The sequence below is a fragment of the Gopherus evgoodei genome, chromosome 9 (assembly GCF_007399415.2).
Source record: "Gopherus evgoodei ecotype Sinaloan lineage chromosome 9, rGopEvg1_v1.p, whole genome shotgun sequence".
Lineage (NCBI taxonomy): Eukaryota > Metazoa > Chordata > Testudines > Testudinidae > Gopherus > Gopherus evgoodei.
The window spans coordinates 49,594,183-49,615,021 of NC_044330.1; the positions used below are offsets into that span (position 1 = coordinate 49,594,183).

Here is a 20,839-nt window from a genome sequence, read left to right on the forward strand (position 1 = left end):
GGCTAATGAGGAGCTTAGGGATAATGGTAGGATGACAAAGGTGAATGAGGATATGGAGGTGGATATTACCACATCTGAGGTAGAAGCCAAACTTGAAAAGCTTAATGGGACAAAATCGGAGGGCCCAGATAATCTTCATCCAAGAATATTAAAGGAACTGGCACATGAAATTGCAAGCCCATTAGCAAGAATTTTTAATGAATTGGTAAACTCAGGGGTTGTACCGTACGACTGGAGAATTGCTAACATAGTTCCTATCTTTAAGAAAGGGAAAAAAAGTGATCCGAGTAACTATAGGCCTGTTAGTTTGACATCTGTAGTATGTAGGGTCTTGGAAAAAATTTTGAAGGAGAAAGTAGTTAAGGACATTGAGGTCAATGGTAATTGGGACAAATTACAACATGGTTTTACAAAAGGTAGATCGTGCCAAACCAACCTGATCTCCTTCTTTGAGAAGGTGACATATTATTTAGACAAAGGAAATGCAGTAAATCTAATTTACCTCGATTTCAGTAAGGCATTTGATACGGTTCCACATGGGGAATTATTAGTTAAATTGGAAAATATGGGGATCAATATGAAAATTGAAAGGTGGATAAGGAACTGATTAAAGGGGAGACTACAACGGGTCGTACTGAAGGGTGAACTGTCAGGCTGGAAGGAGGTTACTAGTGGAGTTCCTCAAGGATCAGTTTTGGGACCAATCGTATTTAACCTTTTTATTACTGACCTTGGCACAAAAAGTGGGAATGTGCCAATAAAGTTTGCAGATGACACAAAGCTGAGAGGTACTGCTAACACAGAGAAGGACCAGGATATCATACAGGAAGATCTGGATGACCTTGTAAACTGGAGTAATAGTAATAGGATGAAATTTAATAGTGAAAAGTGCAAGGTCATGCATTTAGGGATTAATAATAAGAATTTTAGTTATAAATTGGAGAGACATCAGTTGGAAGCAACAGAGGAGGAGAAGGACCTTGGAGTATTGGTTGATCACAGGATAACTATGAGCCGCCAATGTGATATGGCCGTTAAAAAAGCTAATGCAGTTTTAGGATGCATCAGGCGAGGTATTTCCAGCAAAGATAAGGAGGTGTTAGTACCGTTATATAAGGCACTGGTGAGACCTCATCTGGAATACTGTGTGCAGTTCTGGTCTCCCATGTTTAAGAAGGATGAATTCAAACTGGAACAGTTCAGAGACGGGCTACTAGGATGATCCGAGGAATGGAAAACCTGTCTTATGAAAGGAGACTGAAAGAGCTTGGCTTGTTTAGCCTAACCAAAAGAAGGTTGAGGGGGGATATGCTTGCTCTTTATAAATATATCAGAGGGATTAATATTAGGGAGGGAGAGGAATTATTTAAGCTTAGTACCAATGTAGACACAAGAAAAAATGGGTATAAACTGGACACTAGGAAGTTTAGACTTGAAATTAGACGAAGGTTTCTAACCATTAGAGGAGTGAAGTTCTGGAACAGCCTTCCAAGGGGAGTAGTGGGGGCAAAAGACATATCTGGCTTTAAGACTAAGCTTGATAAGTTTATGGAAGGGATGGTATGATGGGATAGCTTAATTTTGGCAGTTGATCTTTGATTATCAGCAGGTAAGTAAGCCCAGTGGTCTGTGATGGGATGTTAAATGGGATGGGATCTGTGTTACTGCAGAGAATTCTTTCCTGAGTGCTGGCTGGTGAGTCTTGCCCACATGCTCAGGGTTTAGCTGATCGCCATATTTGGGGTATGGAAGGAATTTTCCTCCGGGGCAGATTGGCAGAGGCCCTGGAGGTTTTTTGCCTTCCTCTGCAGCGTGGGGCATGGGTCACTTGCTGGTGGATTCTCTGCAGCTTGAGGTCTTCAAACCACAATTTGAAGACTTCAATAACTCAGACATAGGTTAGGGGTTTGTTATAGAAGTGGATGGGTAGGATTCTGTGGCCTGCTTTGTGCAGGAGGTCAGACTAGATGATCATATTGGTCCCTTCTGACCCTAAAGTCTATGAGTCTATAAGTGCAACTTGCAAATGTAGATTTTTTTTGTTACATAATTGTACTTAAAAACAACACAATATAAAACTTCAGAGCCTACGAGTCCACTCAATCCTACTTCTTGTTCAGCCAATCGCTAAGACAAATAAGTTTTACATTTACAGGAGATAATGCTGCCCTCTTCTTATTTACCATGTTATCTGAAAGTGAGCCCAGGCATTCGCATAGCACTTTTGTAGCCAATATTGCAAGATATTTACCGGTCAGGTGTGCTAAACATTCGTATGCCCTTTCATGCTTCGGTCACCATTCCAGAGGACACACTTCAATACTGATAACATTCATTAAAAAAATAATGCATTAATTACATTTTTGATTGGCCTCCTTGGAGGAGAATTGCATGTCTCCCTGCTCTTTTTTATCTGCATTCTGCCATGTATTTCATGTTATAACAGTCTCGGATGATGACCCAGGACATGTTGTTCATTTTAAGAAAGCTTTCACTGCAGATTTGACAAAATGCAAAGAAGGTATCAATGTGAGATTTCTAAAGAGAGCTTCAACACTCGACCCAAGGTTTAAGAATCTGAAGTGCCTTCCAAAATCTGAGGGGGACAAGGTGTAGAGCATGGTTTCAGAAGTCTTAAAAGAGCAACACTACGATGTGGAAACTGCAGAACCTGAACCACCACAACAGGGCCACCCAGAGGATTCCTGGGGCCATCGGCGGCAGGCGGCTCCAGTGGACCTCCCGCAGGCGTGCCTGCGGAGGGTCCACTGGTCCCGCGGCTCCGATGGAGCATCCGCAGGCATGCCTGCAGGAGGTCCACCGGAGCCGTTGGACCGGCAAGCGGCAGGGGGCCCCCCGTGCTGTGAAATGTCTAGAGTCGGTCCTGTTCGGCGAGGGGGGAGCCTTCCGTTCTGGGACCAGCCGCTGAAGTTCCCTGAAGACCCGGGGCGGGGACCCCCGCCAGCGAATTACCGCTGAAGCGGGACCCGCCGCCGAAGTGCAGCCCGCTCTTCAGCGGTAATTCGGTGGCGGAGGGCCCCCGCCGCGGGTCTTTGGGGCACTTCGGTGGCGGGTCCCTGAATGGAAGGGCCCCCCGCCGCCTATTTACCTCCAAAGACCGGGTTGCACTTCGGCGGCAGGTCCCGCTTCGGCGGTAATGCGATGGTGGGGGATCCTTCCGCCCCAGAGCGGAAGGACTCCCCCGCCAGCAAAGACCGGGAGTGGAAGAAGCTCCGGGGCCCGGCCCTGCAAGAGTTTTCTGGGGCCCCTGAGCAAGTGAAGGACCCCGCTCCAGGGGCCCCGAAAAACTCTCGTGGGGGCCCCTGCGGAGCCCGGGGCCTGGGGCAAATTGCCCCTCTTGCCCCCTGCCTCTGGGCAGCCCTGCACCACAAAAGAAAATCAGCCTTCTGCTGGTGACACCCAACTCAATGAAAATGAACATGCGTCGGTCCGCACTGCTTTGGATCATTATTAAGCAGAACCCTTCGTCAGCATAAGTGTATGTCCTCTGGAATGGTGGTTGAAGCATGAAGGGACATACAAATCTTTAGCGCATCTGGCATGTAAATATCTTGGGATGCTGGCTACAACAGTGCCATGAGAATGCCTGTTCTCTCTTTCAGCTGATATTATCTCCTGCAAAAATGTAAACAAAAAGCAGGCATCATTATCTCCTGCAAATATAAACAAACTTGTTTGGCTGAACAAGAAGTAGGACTGAGTGGACTTGCAGGCACTAAGATTTTACAATATTTTATTTTTGAATGCAGTTTTTTTTGTACATAATTATACATTTGTAATTTCAACTTTCATGGCAAATATTGCACTACAGTACTTGTATTAGATGAATTGAAAAATGGTATTTTTTTTACAGTGCAAATAATTGTAATGAAAAAATAATTATAAAATGAGCACTGTACGCTTTGTATTCTATTTGTAATTGAAATCAATATATTTGAAAATGTAGAAGACACCCAAAAATATTTAAATAAATAGTATTCTATTATTGTTTAACAGTGCAATTAATTGTGCAATTAATCGTAGTTAATTTTTTTAATCATGCGATTAATTGTGATACTTACTTTAATTGCTTGACAGCCCTGATAAAAACCAACAAGAATAGCCTGTATAAGGCTTTCAGATTTTGCCTGGAATGGTCCAGGAAGCAGACTGACTGAAGATCATTCAAGATAAATCGAAGGCAAAGATCTCTAAAGCTGACACTGATGTTTTGGAATACTTCATATGGCTCTATTTTTGCATGCTGCCTTCCAATGAGTGTGATGGCCAGTAGTTTTCAGATCACACCTTGAAGCTGTTGCTCAGAAGTCTGAGGAGGCCTGCTACTATAGTTGGCTACAAGGATGGCTAAATTGATCATGAAAACAGATGATCATTGCTGTATCTGCCTGTCAGACTTGGTCCATTTTATAGATCCCTGTAGCATGGTGGCCTGCTTGTACATTTTTAAGTTGCGGTGTAAGGCTAACTCTCATTTATCTATAATTAGGTATATATTGTTATGACAGAGCTCACTGTGTGGTGTTACATATAATCTTACAAGTTCTTTTTCTTAGCATGTGAGAAAGTTTTTAGTTGTTGATTTTCTGATTAATTTTGTATGGGGGGCTGTGACGAGCTACAAGGGAGTTTGCTCTCCACCTTAATATCTCTATTCTTGAGATAGACTTGCTCCCTGCAAACTGGGTATTGGTGTTTGGGCTGAGATCCCTGGAAGAGATTGTCTGCAAGCTATTTTGTGAATACATCTGTTCTAGTGCAAACAAACAAGTTGCTCTAAGAATATACAGACTTCTGAATTACTGATTTCTCTTCCAACGGGGAGTTTCAGCCCCCTCCCCAACATCTGCTATTTCTTGACAGAGGGCGAACAATATCTTATTGAAATTAATACTTGCCTTCCTTCTCCTCCATATGAAGATGGTACTTCATGTGTACTTTCTGGATTGAATGTACAGGAAGAAGAGAGGTGATTTGTAGCACTGTAGGATATGGGAAATAGAGTTTGATTATAGCTGTTGTACCTGCTCGAGACCAGAATATTGGCATAACAATGGAGTCGGTATCTGAATATAGTTTAGATAAGTGCCATATGACCCCTAAATATAAATCCTTCCTAATATTATATCCTTTTTATTAATCTTTAAGTGATTTTTTTAGTGATGGTGAAAAGAACCAAAGTTGGATCAGTATTTATTAGTTAGTTCAGTTACAGTCAGTTTACACCAAAAATTCTCTTAGTGTCATGTATTGCTATAGAATCTGCATACAGGATGATCTTTTTCTATGTATGCATCATTGGTTGTCTAATTCCCACACCCAATGGACATTCAACTAAGAACAGAGGTTTCTACAAAGCCCTGTGTTAACTGCACTTCTCAGCATTATGCATTTAGAGAAACCTATATAGAGAAGGAATTTTATCATAGTCATTTGCATTCTTTTAAGGCCCAATCCAACTCCCATTGAACTCAATGGAAAAACTTTCACTATGAAAGCTGGATTGGGTCTTTAATATTACTTTTTCACTTTTGTAATACGTAAAAATTTTGTTGGTGTTCTACGTGAAAGTTTTCTGAAATTAAAAAAAACCCTGCTAATGAGTGCTAGTTAATATCTCCTTTTTTCCATTATTATAGTGCCTACACTGTGGTGCTCACCTATGTAGTAAGATCATGTTATACACCAATGCTTGCTAAGTAACCCATGGGAGGAGAGCACTGCAGCATGGAGTAGACATCAGTTTGGCATCAGACCTTTAGATTGTTCTCTTTTCCCAGGTGGTGAAGGCATGTAACGAAGGTGTCAGGAAGATGAGCCGAACAGAGCAGATGATTAGCATCCAGAAGAAATTAGAGTTTAAGATCAAGGTATAAGTACAGACTGTTAACCCCTGCAGAGATGGAACAGATAGCATCTGGGTATTGCAGACACTCAGAATAAGAGGAACATAGTGACCAATTGTGAACATTATGGTTTGTGACTTGCCCAGTATCACATAATGGCTCAGTGGCAGAGGTAGGGATAGAATCCCGTTCTCCAGTGCAGCATTCCACTGTGTTAACCATGAGAACATCCACTCTCTTCCTGTTGTCCCCTGCCTCATCCACTACAGACTTTCCAAGTTCTGCAACAAATGAGACAGGGGTTCTGCAGACAACAGCCTTATTAGCTACACATCCCTAAGGCAGGTCAATCCTGTGCACTGATTCAGGCAGGGGTCCTGTGCTAAAAGTAGTATGTGATCATGTAATTTAAGACCGTATCATAATGCATACGCACAAGGGGACTGAATCAAAGTTTCACAGGCAACCTTAATTCTGGCATTTCCTGACTATTTAGTGCTTCACTTTGTAACCATGGTGTCTTTTAATGTAATATTTTTGGATGTAATGTCTTAAATCTTTTTTTAAAAAGATATCAAAAGAGAAATTCCATCCCATGAAACTGTATTGATCCCCAGCTTGGGACATCAGCAGGGTCTGGACTTTCACATCCACAGCACAGATCTTTATTGCTTGAGCTAATGCAATATCTGGAAGTAGTCATCAGCAGTTATTCTCTGTTTGGACTGGTCACTGTGGGGAGTAGCGGGAAGGAGTTACTTTGCCAGTGGGTTTCACAGCTATTTGCTGACAGCAAAGAAATATAGAGACTCAGGATTCATGGGCTTAATTCCAGGTTCTGTTGGGCAGCATAGTCTAGTGGTTAAACCCTACTGCCCCTGTGCCCATAGCCTATCACCCTTTGGTCCTATCTGTTCCACCCCAGTTCCTGCTCCCCACCCCCCACTCAATCCTCAGGCTCCTTTCCCACACTGCTGCCCCCTGGTTCCTGTGCCTCCTCCCCCCTCTGACTCCTGCAGTCCCCACTTCCCCATCCCCCACACTTTATCTCTGCATTCCCTGGTAGCTGTTTCCTCTCTCTCTCTCCACACTACCTGATTGCCAGCACTTTTAAGTACTAAGGCTTCCTTCCCTGTTATCGGAGCCATGTATACCTCTCCTCACGGTATAGGTCTTGTTCCACCTCCTCACACTCTGAGGTTTATCTGCATTTCTAGTGTTGTAAGAGTCAAGTAAGGAGCATGTGTTATTTATCCTGTAAGGGTTACATAGGATGAAAGGGACCTCCTGAGTTGTTGAGTCCAAGGCCCTGCTACCGTAGCCAACCCCATCATGTAATCCCGTTCGTAAACTTAATCAAGATGCATCTTAAAATGAGTTAGGTTGTTCGCAGATCCTGCTCTTCTGATCTGTGCTGTCTCTCTCTTCCATGTAGTCTGTGCCCATCATCTCGCACTCCCGTTGGCTGTTAAAGCAAGGGGAATTGCAGCAAATGAATGGCCCAAAGACATCACGCACGCTGCGCACCAAGAAACTCTTTAGAGAAATCTACTTGTTCCTTTTCAATGACCTGCTGGTACTCTGCAGGCAGATTCCTGGGTGAGTTTGGGATATGGCCTACACCGGATGTGTGTTATAAGTGCCCCTCCCCCCTTGGTTCATCCAACCAGCTCTTGCTTAAGTTGTCTATGGATTCTTGTCCTATAATTGACAAGATTATGTCTGAAATATGGCAGTACAGAGTCCTGTATCAGAGGCACCATTTCCAGAGGGACTGTCTGAAGATTTCTCCTTTGTCTGAATATTTACACTGCCTCTTCTGCAAACTCTGGATGTTGATGGGCTGCATGCCCATACACAGTTTGACCTTTGTGTTACTTAAAATTTCAGGCCAGATCTCCACTGACGTAAATCAGCATAGCTCCATTGACTTCAGTGGTGTTAAACTGAGCTATAGCAGCCAAAGATCTGACTCTAGAATGTTTGGCTTGCTACTATAAAGTAATTCCTGGCTGATTACCAGTCTGAAGAATATTGTAATTTAAGCAAGTTAAACCTCTAGTAAAATAAGTTCTGTCTGATGGGCTGGGAGTGTCTGGATCAGCAGCGAGGTGTGTAAACCATTGTGTGAGGCAAGGGATTGTATCAAGTACAGTGCACACCATCTAGGGAGAGAAAGCTGCCTCAGCTAGGAGTATAGCGTTTATGATAGAGAAATATTACAACACAAACTAGATGCCAGAGAACAAAAAGTTTGACATTAAAAAAACTTACTGGTAATGAGTCTGTCTATCCAGTAAAGCATTTCTAATATGCACTTTGTCAGTGTCAGCCAGGTGCCCAGTACTACTTTACTTGCATAGCACTTTCCAACCAAGAACACAGAAGAATTTACAAACATTAGTGATATAAACCTCTCATCTTAGCTCTCCTAGGAGAAAACATTATTTACATTTTACAGCTGGGACCTGGAACACAGATTAGGTGACTTTCTTACGGTCATACAAAAAGTTTGTGGCTGAGCCAGGAATAGAATCTAGGTCTCTTGATTTTCAGTCTTGTGCTTTAGCCCTCAGACCATCCATCCTCACTCTAGCTAGGTGGTGTCTCTTCCCTTCAGCAGCCAAGAATTTGCTCTCTCTATCATGCCTTTCTCAGAATTTGGTATTGTTAAAGCCAGACTGCTCCCAGACTGACTGACTGAGCTTTCTTGACCCCTTTGCTTACCTCTCTCAGCGACAAATACCAGGTATTTGACTCAGCACCACGAGGGCTTCTCCGGGTAGAGGAGTTAGAAGATCAGGGACAGAGTTTGGCCAATGTCTTCATCCTGAGGCTTCTGGAGAACACGGATGATCGGGAGGTCAGCTACATGCTCAAGGCATCATCCCAGTGAGTATGAAACACTGTCATCCCATCAGCAACCTACATTACTATTCCCCTGAACCCTCAGAAGTGTAGGGTCCAATCTGCCACGGTCACTAGTCTGGCATCTACCTCCTCACCAGCTGGTCTTATTGAATTCCTATCTGTGGGGATACCTTGCTATACCAAGCTGAGCTGAGTCCACCTAGTGCACAACCCTTCCTCCTCCTCCTGATATAACTTCTCAACACAAGATAGAGCTTTCGGGGGGGAGTCGGCTATAAAACTAGATGAGTTTCCTTCCTGTACAAGTGTATTTATGGCATCCTTGTGTAACACGCTGATTTCTAGGTAGGTCAAGACTCAATTAAGATTTGAAAGGAAATTATATGTCTGGTTTGCAAATCTCTCAGTACACATATCCAGATGGTAATTTAGATTAGCAGTACACATGCAGTACATTTATACAAGAACAGCTTGATATGGATCGCTAGGATTCAAACCACTTGAAAAATCTAGCATTTTGCCCATAACTTATCCCCCTAGCTGTGCACAGTCCCTGAGGTATGGAGCAGTTACTGTAAAGATAAAGGCAGGAGTCCCAGTTCTGTTCATGAGTGTTAAACTCTCTTCTATGACTGGCCCCAATTCTGATGCCAGCCCTCGCACTGCTCAGTAGTCTTGAATTCCACTGTGCCGAAGTCTCCCTGCATACCATTTTCTGTCTGATTCTGTGGTTTTTACTTCAAGATCCAACAAGCTCAGACTGGGCAAATGATTCAACACCACTAACACTGGGCTGATTGTTTCAGATGCCTGGGGTATGGTTTCCAGACTCGCCTCAATCCAGTCTCTTATTGCACCCACAGTTTTACAGGCCTAGATAATTATAGATGTGTCCTCTTAGCCAGTATTTACGTCTACATGACATTTGGACCCTAAATTGGGGAAGCAGAAGAGGAGACTGGAGTTTAAAAACCGTGCCATTGAACAGTAATTGGAAGAGATTTTCAACCATGGCCTCAGTCCTGCAGCGAGCCACCCACACACGCATTACAGGATCAGTGTGACGAGAGAGTAACGTGCGTTGTGACTGCTCCCACCTCCCTGCAAACTCTGCTACTCCAGGGTGATTAACAGATTTGCTGTACCTGAAAATAGGGATGTTGGGCATCTGAAAGCTACACACCACAAATAAGCACTTAGGGCAAAGGCAACCCTTGCTTATCACAGCTAGCATTGTGCTGATTACAGTGTGCTTTGACAGAGAAGCACTAGCATACTGAGCTCCTATTTTCAGTCACTTGTACCTCTTTGGAAAAGGCCAATCTCAGTATTATTTCAGTTACCATAATTGAACATGTGGCCCCTTCTGAGCTTCTAAGTTCCCAGTCAATGCACTTCACAATATTATCTGAGCTTATTAGGTCACACATTCAAACACTGACCTACAGATAGAATCAGCACCTCTCCTTTTTTGTTTTTGTCAGTGGTTTTTCCCAGAGAAACTTCAGTGTAATTAAATGCAAGGTTTTAGATTACTGGTAAGCTATAGTGCTGATTTCAAATCCATAGAACCAGGACATTTACATTTCTCACCTCTCCCAGTATCTGTAGCTTTTATGCAAGACAAAGTTAAAACCATACCATTTTGAGCTCAGTACAGAACTTTGAAGATCCAAAATATAACTACCTGGTAGTTAGTCTCCAAGCAAAACTGCCACATTCCATGTAGCTCTTCCAGTGGCAAGTATCCTGGGTGAGCTAAGTAGAACTCGACAGGTTTGTGTGGAATTTGCCACCATCTCCTCCAGCTGGCTGGCTGTGGCTCAATGGCTGGAGTTGGGGTTGGGAGGTAAGTCAGGTGTGAAGGAAGAACTCAGCAGTGGAAGAGATGCAGAACAAAGGCAGGTCCCAGCAGTTTGTGCAGGGAGGAAGGGGATGGGCAGTCACTGATGGGGAGTGTGAGGAGGGCACTAGTCAGGGGAGGGAATGGCTGATGCAGGCAGCTGGAAGAGCCATGAAAGCCAGTGTGAGGTGGCTGGATTGCGCGGTAGATAGAGAGGTGGTAGATGGAGGCCTCCTGCACACAAGGCCCCTGCAGCATGACGTGATGTGCCTGCCCCTGCCGCACAGATTATCCCAGAAAGTCACTAGTTCAGCTTGTGTGTAACATTCTAACCAGTGTGTGGGAGATGACAACTCAGGGAAAATGCCAGAGTGTCACACAGATGAGTGATGCTTGACAGACATGGCTAAGACCTGACATGCAGAGATTGGATAGCACACTAATTTCAGGTTGCTGCTTGCACATGGAGAGGGGTGGTGTGTGCGCATGCACAGGCAGCAGGAGAAACAGCCACAGAAAAGGGGCAGGGAAACTAAACTATTCTAAGAGGAGTCAGAGTAACAGAACTGAGAAAGAGATAAAGAGAAGGACTTAAGGGAGGTGCAGAGTTGGAGAGGGAACCACACAGTACAGAGTGAGAATGGAGGGAGGCAGGGAAGGCAGAGCTCTGACAACTGGCAGGAAGGAGAGAAATCCCAGAGGTGATCCTTTCTGCTCACCTGCTGGAAGTGAGCAAGAGAAGAGGGAACAAACCTGCCCAGTGACTTTGGGAATGGCTGAATGGGAAGCCAAAGATTTCTCACGCAATCTGAGCCTGTGGGGAAAGGGTGTGCACCTTCACTCTCTCAACAGCAGATCAAGCAAGGCATGAGGGAAAGCCTATCCTTAGAGCTCTAGGAGGACACCCTATAGGGAGAGAAGAAATAGCTGGAAAGGGAAGTAGAGGGCTGAATATGTTACACCTGCTGTGACCCCAGGTCAGCAACCTGGGAGGAGAACTGTACTAGATCTAGCTTGCCAATTAGGTTACCGTCCATGCAGTTGCCCATATTTATTGCTACTGCAGCAAGTCAACTGTGTAGGGACCCATATAGATTCTACATTATCCTAGGACAGAGGTGGGAAAACTACGGCCCGCGGGCCCGTCCTGCCCAGCCCCGGAGCTCCTGGCCAGGGAGGCTAGCCCCTGGTCCCTACCCCACAGCCATGCCACCGCACGGGGAGCACTCTAGCCTGCCGCTCCTGCTAGGCTGCGCAGCTTGCGCCTACCCACCTCCCAGGCTTTCCAGTAAGCAAGTCCTGCCGCTCTGAGTGGCATGGTAGGGGGAGCAGGGGCATTGGATAAGGGGCAGGGACTCCTGGGGGGCAGTCAGGACAGGGAGCAGTTGGATAGGCATGGGAGTCCCATGGGGGGGAGGACGGGGGGCTGTCAGGGCAGATGTGTGGATAGGGGTGGGGGCAGTCAGGGGCCAGGGAACGGAGTGGGGTTTGGATAGGCGTGGGAGTCCCGAGGGGCCTGTCGGGGTGGGGCTGTGGATAGGGGTTGAGGCAGTCGGGGGACAGGGAGGTTTGGATAGGGGACTGGGTCCCAGGAGGGGGCGCTCAGGGGACAAGGAGCAGAGGGGGTTGGATGGGTTGAGGGCTGTCAGGGGGCAGATGCTGGGATGGAGGCCAGGCTGTTTGGGGGAGATACAGCCTTCCCTTCCCGGCCCTCCATACAGTTTCGCAACCCTGATGCCCTCAGGCCAAAAAGTTTGCCCACCCATGTCCTAGGAGAAACAGAGTCAAGTAAAATGTAGGGAGAGAGAGGGGAATCATTCAGAGCTCCTCCAATTTATTAATAGTGACCAGGCTGACCTTCAAATGGTGGCTTGTCCAGACACCGATGAGACACTCTTACTGTGTCCCAGCTGCCCAGAGAGGGGATCTCTGTTTCTAGCAGAGAAAGGGAAAAAGTTGGAGCTGGGAAAGCTAGGAATGTGGGCCTGGCAATCAAAGCTGGTTGGGAGAGTAACACTGTGCTGCAACCAGCTGATTGCGCCCTCACAGTTGTGTTCTGTTTGTCTCTGGTCACAGAAGTGAGATGAAGCGCTGGATGATCTCGCTGGCCCCAAATCGGAGAACGAAGTTTGTTTCATTCACATCCAGGCTCTTGGGTAAGAGATGCAGCAGAGATGGAGGGAGGGAGAGATGGTTATATCACTTGCAGCGTGTCGTACTCTTCTTCAGAGATCCCTGCCTGTGCCATCTGAAATGCTGGTTGCATCGCAAATGCTGCAGCTGAGGTTGCGTTCCTCAAGGATTCCCCCTTCTCCCCCCGACAGGATCTTGCCAGCACCCTGAATGAGATTGACAAGAACAGCCTCTTTCCTCTCTGTGCCTGGCATTAAGGTTTTGCCCCTGCTCTACACCTCCAACCCCTCCCCCTGCTCCAGTGATCCCTTTCCTTTCTCCTGCCCCCCTTCACTCCACCAAATCATTCTCACCAGATCACACTAGATATGAAAAACAATGTTAAATGTTAAACTACCGCCTTCCCACCCACCGTCTCCCATTTGCTCAGAGTGTATCTACACTTACACTTTAGCCAGAAGCATTAACACAACTGTAAACTGGTCTGGGCAGAGCAGGCTGCCACAACAGAAGCCCTTTACCACAAGTGTGTGCGTTCCAAGGCTGTAAAAAAAGGCACACACCATAAAGGTGTCCATTCTACCTATGGCCTGTGTCTTTTGCTGGTAGGCCCAGAGCCTCATCATGACTCCTGTGGAACTGTTCACAGAGCTGCTGGCCACCTGGTTGGGCCTTGTGGGGTAGCCTGCTAGGGTTACCCCTAGCCTTCCCCACAGTGAAGTTAACTCTCTCAGCCAGGGCCTCTGCACCTTCTCATTGAGCCCTTTATAGCACTGGAGCCAGCCCACTTCTAGCAGCCTACTGCACCGTTCCCAGCTCAAAGGACCATCTGGCACAGGCACAGTCCTGTAGATCCAGGCAGCAGGTGTGTCACCAATCCCTCATTGTGTTGGATAACACCCTGGGAGCATAAGAGAACCAGGGATAGTATGATACAGTAGTACCTGTTTCTAAACTTTACATGCTCCATTTCTCATGTACCTGGTGCCTTAGAAGCCTCTTCCCCCATCTTGCTTTATATCTAAGGGTTTGTCTACACTTAAAAAGCTGCACCAGGAGGGCTTCTGCTGTCAGTGTAGGTAGTCCACGCCCCAAGTGATGTAGTTATACAAAAGTTGCTCGCGCAGACCAGCCTGCACCATTTTATACTGTACAGTAGTCACAGGACTCTGGGGCAGCTGGATTACTTTGTCCCTCTCTCTCCCTTCCCATTGTCAGATTGCCCCCAGGTGCAGTGTGTCCATCCATATGTGGCTCAGCAACCAGATGAGCTGTCCCTGGAGCTGGCAGATGTTCTTAACATCCTGGACAAGACAGATGACGGTAAGAGCAATGTGGCTGCAGGCATCCCTAAAATCACTCATCACAAGGGCAACAGAGCTGTCCCCTGGACAGGCTGCTTTTGAACACAGAGGGAGGTTCCTCTAGATAAAAAAAGAGTGCCCTTGTTGGACAACCTGGGGTTCCCTGAATGTTTGTTACTCCCTGTCTGTCATGGGACATCAGCATCAGAGGACAAACCCCTAGGGACAGTGACCCTGTAGGCAACAGCAGAATTTAGCTGTCATTGGGACTAAACATCAGCTAAGGCCCTCGTTCCTGTACCTTGCACTCCCTCTTCTGGCTGAGAAGTGCAGCTCCATCCTGTCCCTGCTTCGGGTCTCTGTACTGATGATGTAGCCAGGAATGGTTAGCGAAGAGGTAGCATCTGCTTTTTAGCCAGTTTTACAACTAGAATACAAGGTCAGGTGACCTGTGAGTCAGTGGCTCAGAAGGGATTAGATCCCAGGCTTTTCCTGGTTTCTTAATCCTTACCTGTATCTGCTAAGCCAGCAGTACGTCTCAAGGGCAGTAATTGAACCCAAGCCCTCCAAAGCGTAGCCCTGGTGGCTCGCTCTCACTCACACTCATTCCTGCACTTGGGCATTCTAGTCCTCTTGACTTGTCCTGCTACATGTTTTCCCTGCTCCTCAGGTTGGATTTTTGGGGAGCGTCTTCATGACCAGGAAAGGGGCTGGTTCCCCAGCTCTATGGGGGAGGAGATTCTGAACCCCAAGATCCGATCGCAGAACCTAAAAGAGTGTTTCCGGGTCCACAAGTCGGATGACAGTCAGCGGAGGAAGCTGGGCAGCAGGAATCGCCAATGACCCCTGGTCTCCCCAAGCTCTGGAGCACAAGGAATATCTAATGGCTTATGGAGAGAGATGGAGGGAGATGCTGCAGACTGAGAGAATGAGGTGGTGGTGCTGGTACTATGAGCCAGGGCACAGGGCCTGGTCTTAACATGCTGGTCACACCCACTCCTACACAAATAGACTTTGCTCTGTTTACTGAGTTCTTCCCTCCACATTTTGTATTCCTCTGGAGACCAACCCAAGGAAGAGGAGAGGCCACTTTTCTAAAGCTCATGGAACTATTCAATGTAATGGATTGCTAGTTGTGCTGCCAACTCCAAAGAGTGCCAAGTGCTCCCATGTGCAGTGAGGAGCTACTGGACAGGACCACACCAGAGCCACCCAGGAGGTTGACCACAGCTGTAACATACCACCTGATCATGTATAAGGGTTGCTTCAGTTGTTTTTCTAGTTTAAGTGGATAGACTCAGCTGGGGAACAGTTCTACCTTACGTACCATAGAAAACTCTGTCTCCTAGCTACCCCCTTGCTGAGAGATTCAATTGTAGGAATGTTTGTGCCACCCCACAATATAGTTCTGTGTATACACACTATAGCTGAAGCCATTTACCTCTTCCAGTAGGCATCTGGCAATTAACATAATGGCAATAGGGGCTTTCTTTTTGTGGAGCACATGGTGCTTTTCTGAGTCAAAGCACTTATCTGAGTCAAAGCACTTATAAGAACCTCTAAGTTTGGCAGCACCTCTGAGAGTTAGGTTACTTTAAGTCCCCATTTTATAGATGGGGAAATTGAGGCAGAGAAGTTGTCTCCCCTGAAATCACAAAGGGAGACTGTGCCAGAGCTGAGAATAGAATTCGGGACTTCTGATGCCTGATTCCCAGTCCTGTTGTTGGGCTGCTGGGCCCACTCTTCCCCCCCCATACTGGTCTTTGAGCCCAGTTCTAGGCAAATGCATTAACAAATTAAACCAACAGCACCACACACTGTTTTTCAGCAGCCCTAACTCTTTACTCACTATATTCCTACCGCCGATGGCTCAACCCCCAGAGGTTACCAAATGCAAGGTTGTCTGTGCACAGAACAGCAGCAGAGGGTATCATCCACCTGCTGCCACAAGCAGACTGTGAAGGAAACACATGATGGACTTCACCCAAACAGATGAAAGCACAGGCAAGACCATAGCACCGGTACATGGGATTTCTTTGCCAGAGTGCACAGCACACATTCAGAGAGAGAGCAGATAGGGTAAAAGAAACTGAGGCCACTGAGTTTGTACATCAGCTGACAAACCATTACACATGGATGATATTCTAGCAGAGCCGGAGGTTTCAGATGTAGGCCATTTCCCAGCATGTTTGTAAATTTGCAGGACTTTGCTCAATCCATTGTCAGTTCCTATTTGGAATGTAATGTAAACTGACTGTTTCCACAAATCTATCACATTCCCAAACAGCTCCGTGGGCTGTGGAGTGTGTTTCCAAAGGGAGGGGCTGCCCTCAGCCACCCGGCTCATGCAGAGGCAGCCCAGCAGCAGTCGGCCCATCTCTAACAAGGAGAACTCAAGCAAAAAAGCTGAAGTTAGCCAGGGGACATTGTACTAAAGCTATGTGAGGGCCTGCACGTCCTCTCTAAACTCAGCTAACCAGCTGTGTGCATGAGCTGTATGGACAGTATTGATGCCTCCATGTATATAGGAAAGTCCTCAGTAGCCAAAAGGACAAGGGAATCATTTCCTTATATAATGCAACTCAGCATTGCATGAAACACAGGGCAAGGGATCAAGCGCTTCAGCAGGGAACTGAGAACAGATAGCGGCTGGAAACTGACCCTGAATAAGCATCCTAACAACAAATGGCTATTAGGCCTGCTCTGCTTTAAGCGGTTCCAGAGCAGCCCCTTCTCTGAGCAGCCCTTTGTTAGCTACAAAAAGGACAGCTGACCCCAAAGCATTTATTTGCATGAACATAAATCAGGGAATTTAAATTATTTAGCATCTTTCTGTGATGCAGGAAAGCAGAGTCTTCCAGGCATTGCTTGACACTCAGTGCTGCTTCTGATCTCTGCGCGTTCCCCTACTAACCTTGCTTAACACCCCACTCTCCACACTCAGATTGGGCAGTATCATGTCAGTGTGGCTGTGGTCAAAAAGAGACGTGCAAAACTAGCACCTTCTTACTCAGCTGATAGATGAGTCACCACCATGTGCTTTAGACCCTATCTACATTAGGCATATTTGCACTGGTGTCACACTACAGTTGCAGTCAATTACCGGCATAAACCCCACTTTACATCACTGCTGCATGCCTGCATCAGAGGCTCATGCCAGCGTGACTGCATCGAGGTACTTTAGTGTAACTGTCTCTGCTTTAGACAGGCTCTTCATACAATGCAGTCTTTAGTATTGCAGCGCTAACAGCTATGGGAGAGTGGGTGGGATTCAGTTGTAGCTTGCATATGAACAGAATTGTTAAGTGCATGGAAACCATAATGCTGTATTCAACTCCTAGATACCGCAGTGAGGAGCACATCAGAAACAGCTGACAAATTCAGATCCTGCTCTCTTACACCTGAGAACATTCATAGTTAGACAAGTGCCTATAGGCATGTCGACACAGCAATTCAACCCCCCCGTGGCTGGTCCGGATCAGCTATTTCAGGTTTGGGCTGTGGGGCTGTAATATTGGTGTGTACAAGTTTCGGCTCTGGCTGGAGCCTCAGTTCTGGGACCCCTCGAGGGGAGCTGGTCCTAGAACCCAGCCGGAGCCTAATTGTCTACACAGCAATTTTTAGCCCTGCAACTTAAGCCATCTGATCTGGGCTAGCCTGGGCTATGCCACAGATCTTGTAGTCCAGTGAGGGCAGAGCTCACCTCTCAGTATGGTTACTACTGGTGATATGTGAGCCAGAAGGACCTCAGCTTGACTGACAAATTCCAGCTTGGGTTTGTGGGGCTCGCAGTTAGAAAAACAATTGCCATTTGACTTGTAAATTGAACATATTTTATCCAGAGATGCTATAAATACAAGGACCACAAATAAATTGTGCAGTCACTTTTCTAAGTACAACCAGACTAAGCTCAGGGTCCAAGACTCATAGCAGCAGCTGTTTACAGGTAATTTAGTTTAAAGCCAAAACATGGAAGCTCTTGCTATGAAAACTATTTCAGACAAATATATACAAGCATATTACCGATCATTCAGCCTTGCCCAAATTGTCATGATAATTTCCTAGCCCTGGCACTTGCCTAGGACAAAAAATGATTTTTACAATGAAAACAAAGATACTGTAGTCACCAAATAAAAAATTACTTGTCCTAGGCTAGGGGGCAATGAATTTTACCTGGCTGAGATCATTCAAGGGCCAACTTTGGAGGAGAGGGGTTTCCAGTCTTTCACTGGCCTTTGCCTTTTATCTCAGAACCCTTGGACTTACGCCAACACCTAAGTCACTTTATAGTGGTTTTTGGGACTCCTGATTGTCACACTTGGTACATTCTATTCAGTCACTGAATCGGGTTTGTTCTATTTACATTTTTAACCTCCTCCATTCCAGACACATAGTCCAAGATGTGTCAGTTTCAGGTGATCTAATGCTATCAATGGGCTCAGTCTGTGAAACGTGAGTGCAGGTTTGAGATCCCAGGTCATTATCAGGCTGCTTGAGTGGACTGAAAAGACCTCTTGTTGTTGTTGTTTTTCTTGTGGTGAAAATATAGCTGACTCTGCCAGCAACTTCCAAAGCCTGGCCCTGTTTGCGTTTTCATTTTCTCATCCAGACTGTGACCATCACCACCATTTTCCTCCCCCATCATGCTCATGTGACTCAGCGCATAGCCAGAATGGAGTCAATTCGATTCCCTTTCCTAGCTCCGTCCCAGCCTTATGAACATGGTCGTGAGTAGAAGCAGTAAAGACCTAAAACAATACTGAGCCTTTCAACTCAAGTGCTGGTTCACAGCTGGATCCAGGTACCAGGGACAGTTAATACCAGTTGATAGTTGTTTGATGGCCTATGTTTAAGAAGTTAGACTGCTTAGCTCCGCTGACAGATGGCCACATAACAAGTCACACTATTCACATGCGACAGAGACCTGTAGATCAGGGATAACACGAGCGTCTGCGGGTCAGTGTTGGTGCATGCAAGAGGCTTCTCGCATTGACCATCCCCTGCCATTTTCATTGAGTGAGGATTTCAGTTCTTACTTCTAGCAACTCAACACCTTTCCCAGTAAACAGCAACTGCTGTTTATCTGACATTCATACAGCAGTACAGTCTGCCCCAGCAAGTATTACCCCGGGGGTCAGGTGCTGCCCATTCAAAAACACCTCACTAAGGGTATGTCTATACTACAGTGCTATGGCATCGCAGCTGTAGTACAGATGCTTCCTACAACAAAAGGGATTTTTCCATCAAGATAATTAACGGACCTCTGAGGGCCATTCTTATGTTGGACCTAGTCACACCTACACTGGAGGTTAGAGCAACCTAATTGTGTGACACAGGGTGCAAAATTTTCCAGAGCCCTGAGCAATGTAAGTAAGTGTAAATAAATGTTCCTATTTAAGTGATGGGCAGTGAGAGCAGTTGCTGGTGGGACAGTCTCAGAATTCAGCTTCTAACAGAGACATCCATTGTCTCAGGCAATTGCCTGCCTAGTCTCACGCTGCTGTCACCACCCTCTCTTGCACCCTTGGATGCGAGAGCCCTTTCGATATGGTCTCATACTGAGAATAGAAAACACCGAAGGTCCTGTTCAGATCTGTGACAGGCAGTGGCTGCTGCTGCCGCCATGTTTGACTGCTTACCGCTATACAGAGTTCTCTAGTAGCATCTCAAACAAGGCACCATCCCTCAGGGGCACTAAATTGCAAGAGTCCATATGGAGCTGGAGGATAATATTGAAAACAGGAGGAAATGATGAGAGCAGGAGAGCCGTCAGTCACTTCAGCATATGAAGGCATCACAGCCCAGGCATGCAGCCATATATGAAAAGTTCGGGGGGTGGGGGAACCAGGGAGTGGGAATGCAATAATCCTGTAGCTGCAACTCCAGAATAGTAAGAAGTCGGGAGGCAACGATGGCGTCTCTCTCTAATCCTAGTAGTGGTGGTGCCTGCGTCACAGACCACTGAATATTGATCAGGAGCAAGTAAAGTGTGTGCATAAGGAAGAGTATCTGAAAGTTCGTGCCCCACAATGAAGGGGAGTGGCTTGTAGGGGTGAGTGTAACAGGTGGGCTGGGGGATCAGAAAGCCATTAAGCAAAATCCACAACTGCAGGGTGAAGTCAGTTTCCTTGCCTGAGTCCCTCCCATCCCTGCCCTGGATTGCTCCTGCCAGGATCAGAGGGATGCTACAGCTCACACTGAATGCTTTGCTTCTGGTAGCTGTTTGCAGGAAGCAAGGGCAGCAGCTATGCATAAGTGCCACAGAGTCTCAAATCTCTCAGTTTCCAGCAAAGGACCAGAACAATTCTGTGGCTCAGAGCAGCACGAGCAACCCAGCGACACTCCTGCAGCATCAGCCCACATGGCTCTAATTTACCACTGAGGTGGGAGTAAAACACACATGGAGGGCAGTGGTGGCATTAAAGTCTGTTAAAAGGCCCTGAGGGCTTGTCTACATCAGAAAGTTGCAGCGCTGGTGAGGGAGTTACAGCGCTGCAACTTAGGAGGTGTACACATCTGCAGGGCATCACCAGCGCTGCAACTCCCTGTTTGCAGCGCTGGCCGTGCTCCCGTTTTGTCTCGGGTGTAGAGGATCCAGCGCTGGTGATCCAGCGCTGGTAATCAAGTATAGACACTTACCAGCGCTTTTCTTGACCTCCGTGGAATAAGCAGGTATCCCAGCATACCTGAGGAAGCCTCTGGTAATCAAGCTGGTCTCCTTCCCCGGCTTGCTCTCGCGTTCCCCGAACCCCGAGCAAGCAGGTCTCCTTCCCTGAGGTTTGCTGGGTGGTTCCGGGAACGCGAGAGCAAACCGCGGCGAA

At 46.6% G+C, this 20,839-nt stretch overlaps 1 protein-coding gene across 2 annotated transcripts in view; it reads left to right on the forward strand.

Moving 5' to 3' along the window:
* Positions 1-15,279, forward strand: part of NGEF (neuronal guanine nucleotide exchange factor) — a 65,345-nt gene extending 50,066 nt beyond the window's left edge. For both annotated transcript variants that reach the window (XM_030575795.1, XM_030575796.1), the window contains 6 exons: positions 5,802-5,891; positions 7,303-7,466; positions 8,604-8,759; positions 12,658-12,737; positions 13,933-14,037; positions 14,689-15,279. In XM_030575795.1, coding sequence (XP_030431655.1) covers positions 5,802-5,891; positions 7,303-7,466; positions 8,604-8,759; positions 12,658-12,737; positions 13,933-14,037; positions 14,689-14,861 — 768 coding nt within the window. In that variant the 3' untranslated portion in view covers positions 14,862-15,279. The remainder of the gene's footprint in view (positions 1-5,801; positions 5,892-7,302; positions 7,467-8,603; positions 8,760-12,657; positions 12,738-13,932; positions 14,038-14,688) is intronic.
* The last annotated feature ends 5,560 nt before the right edge of the window (positions 15,280-20,839 follow it).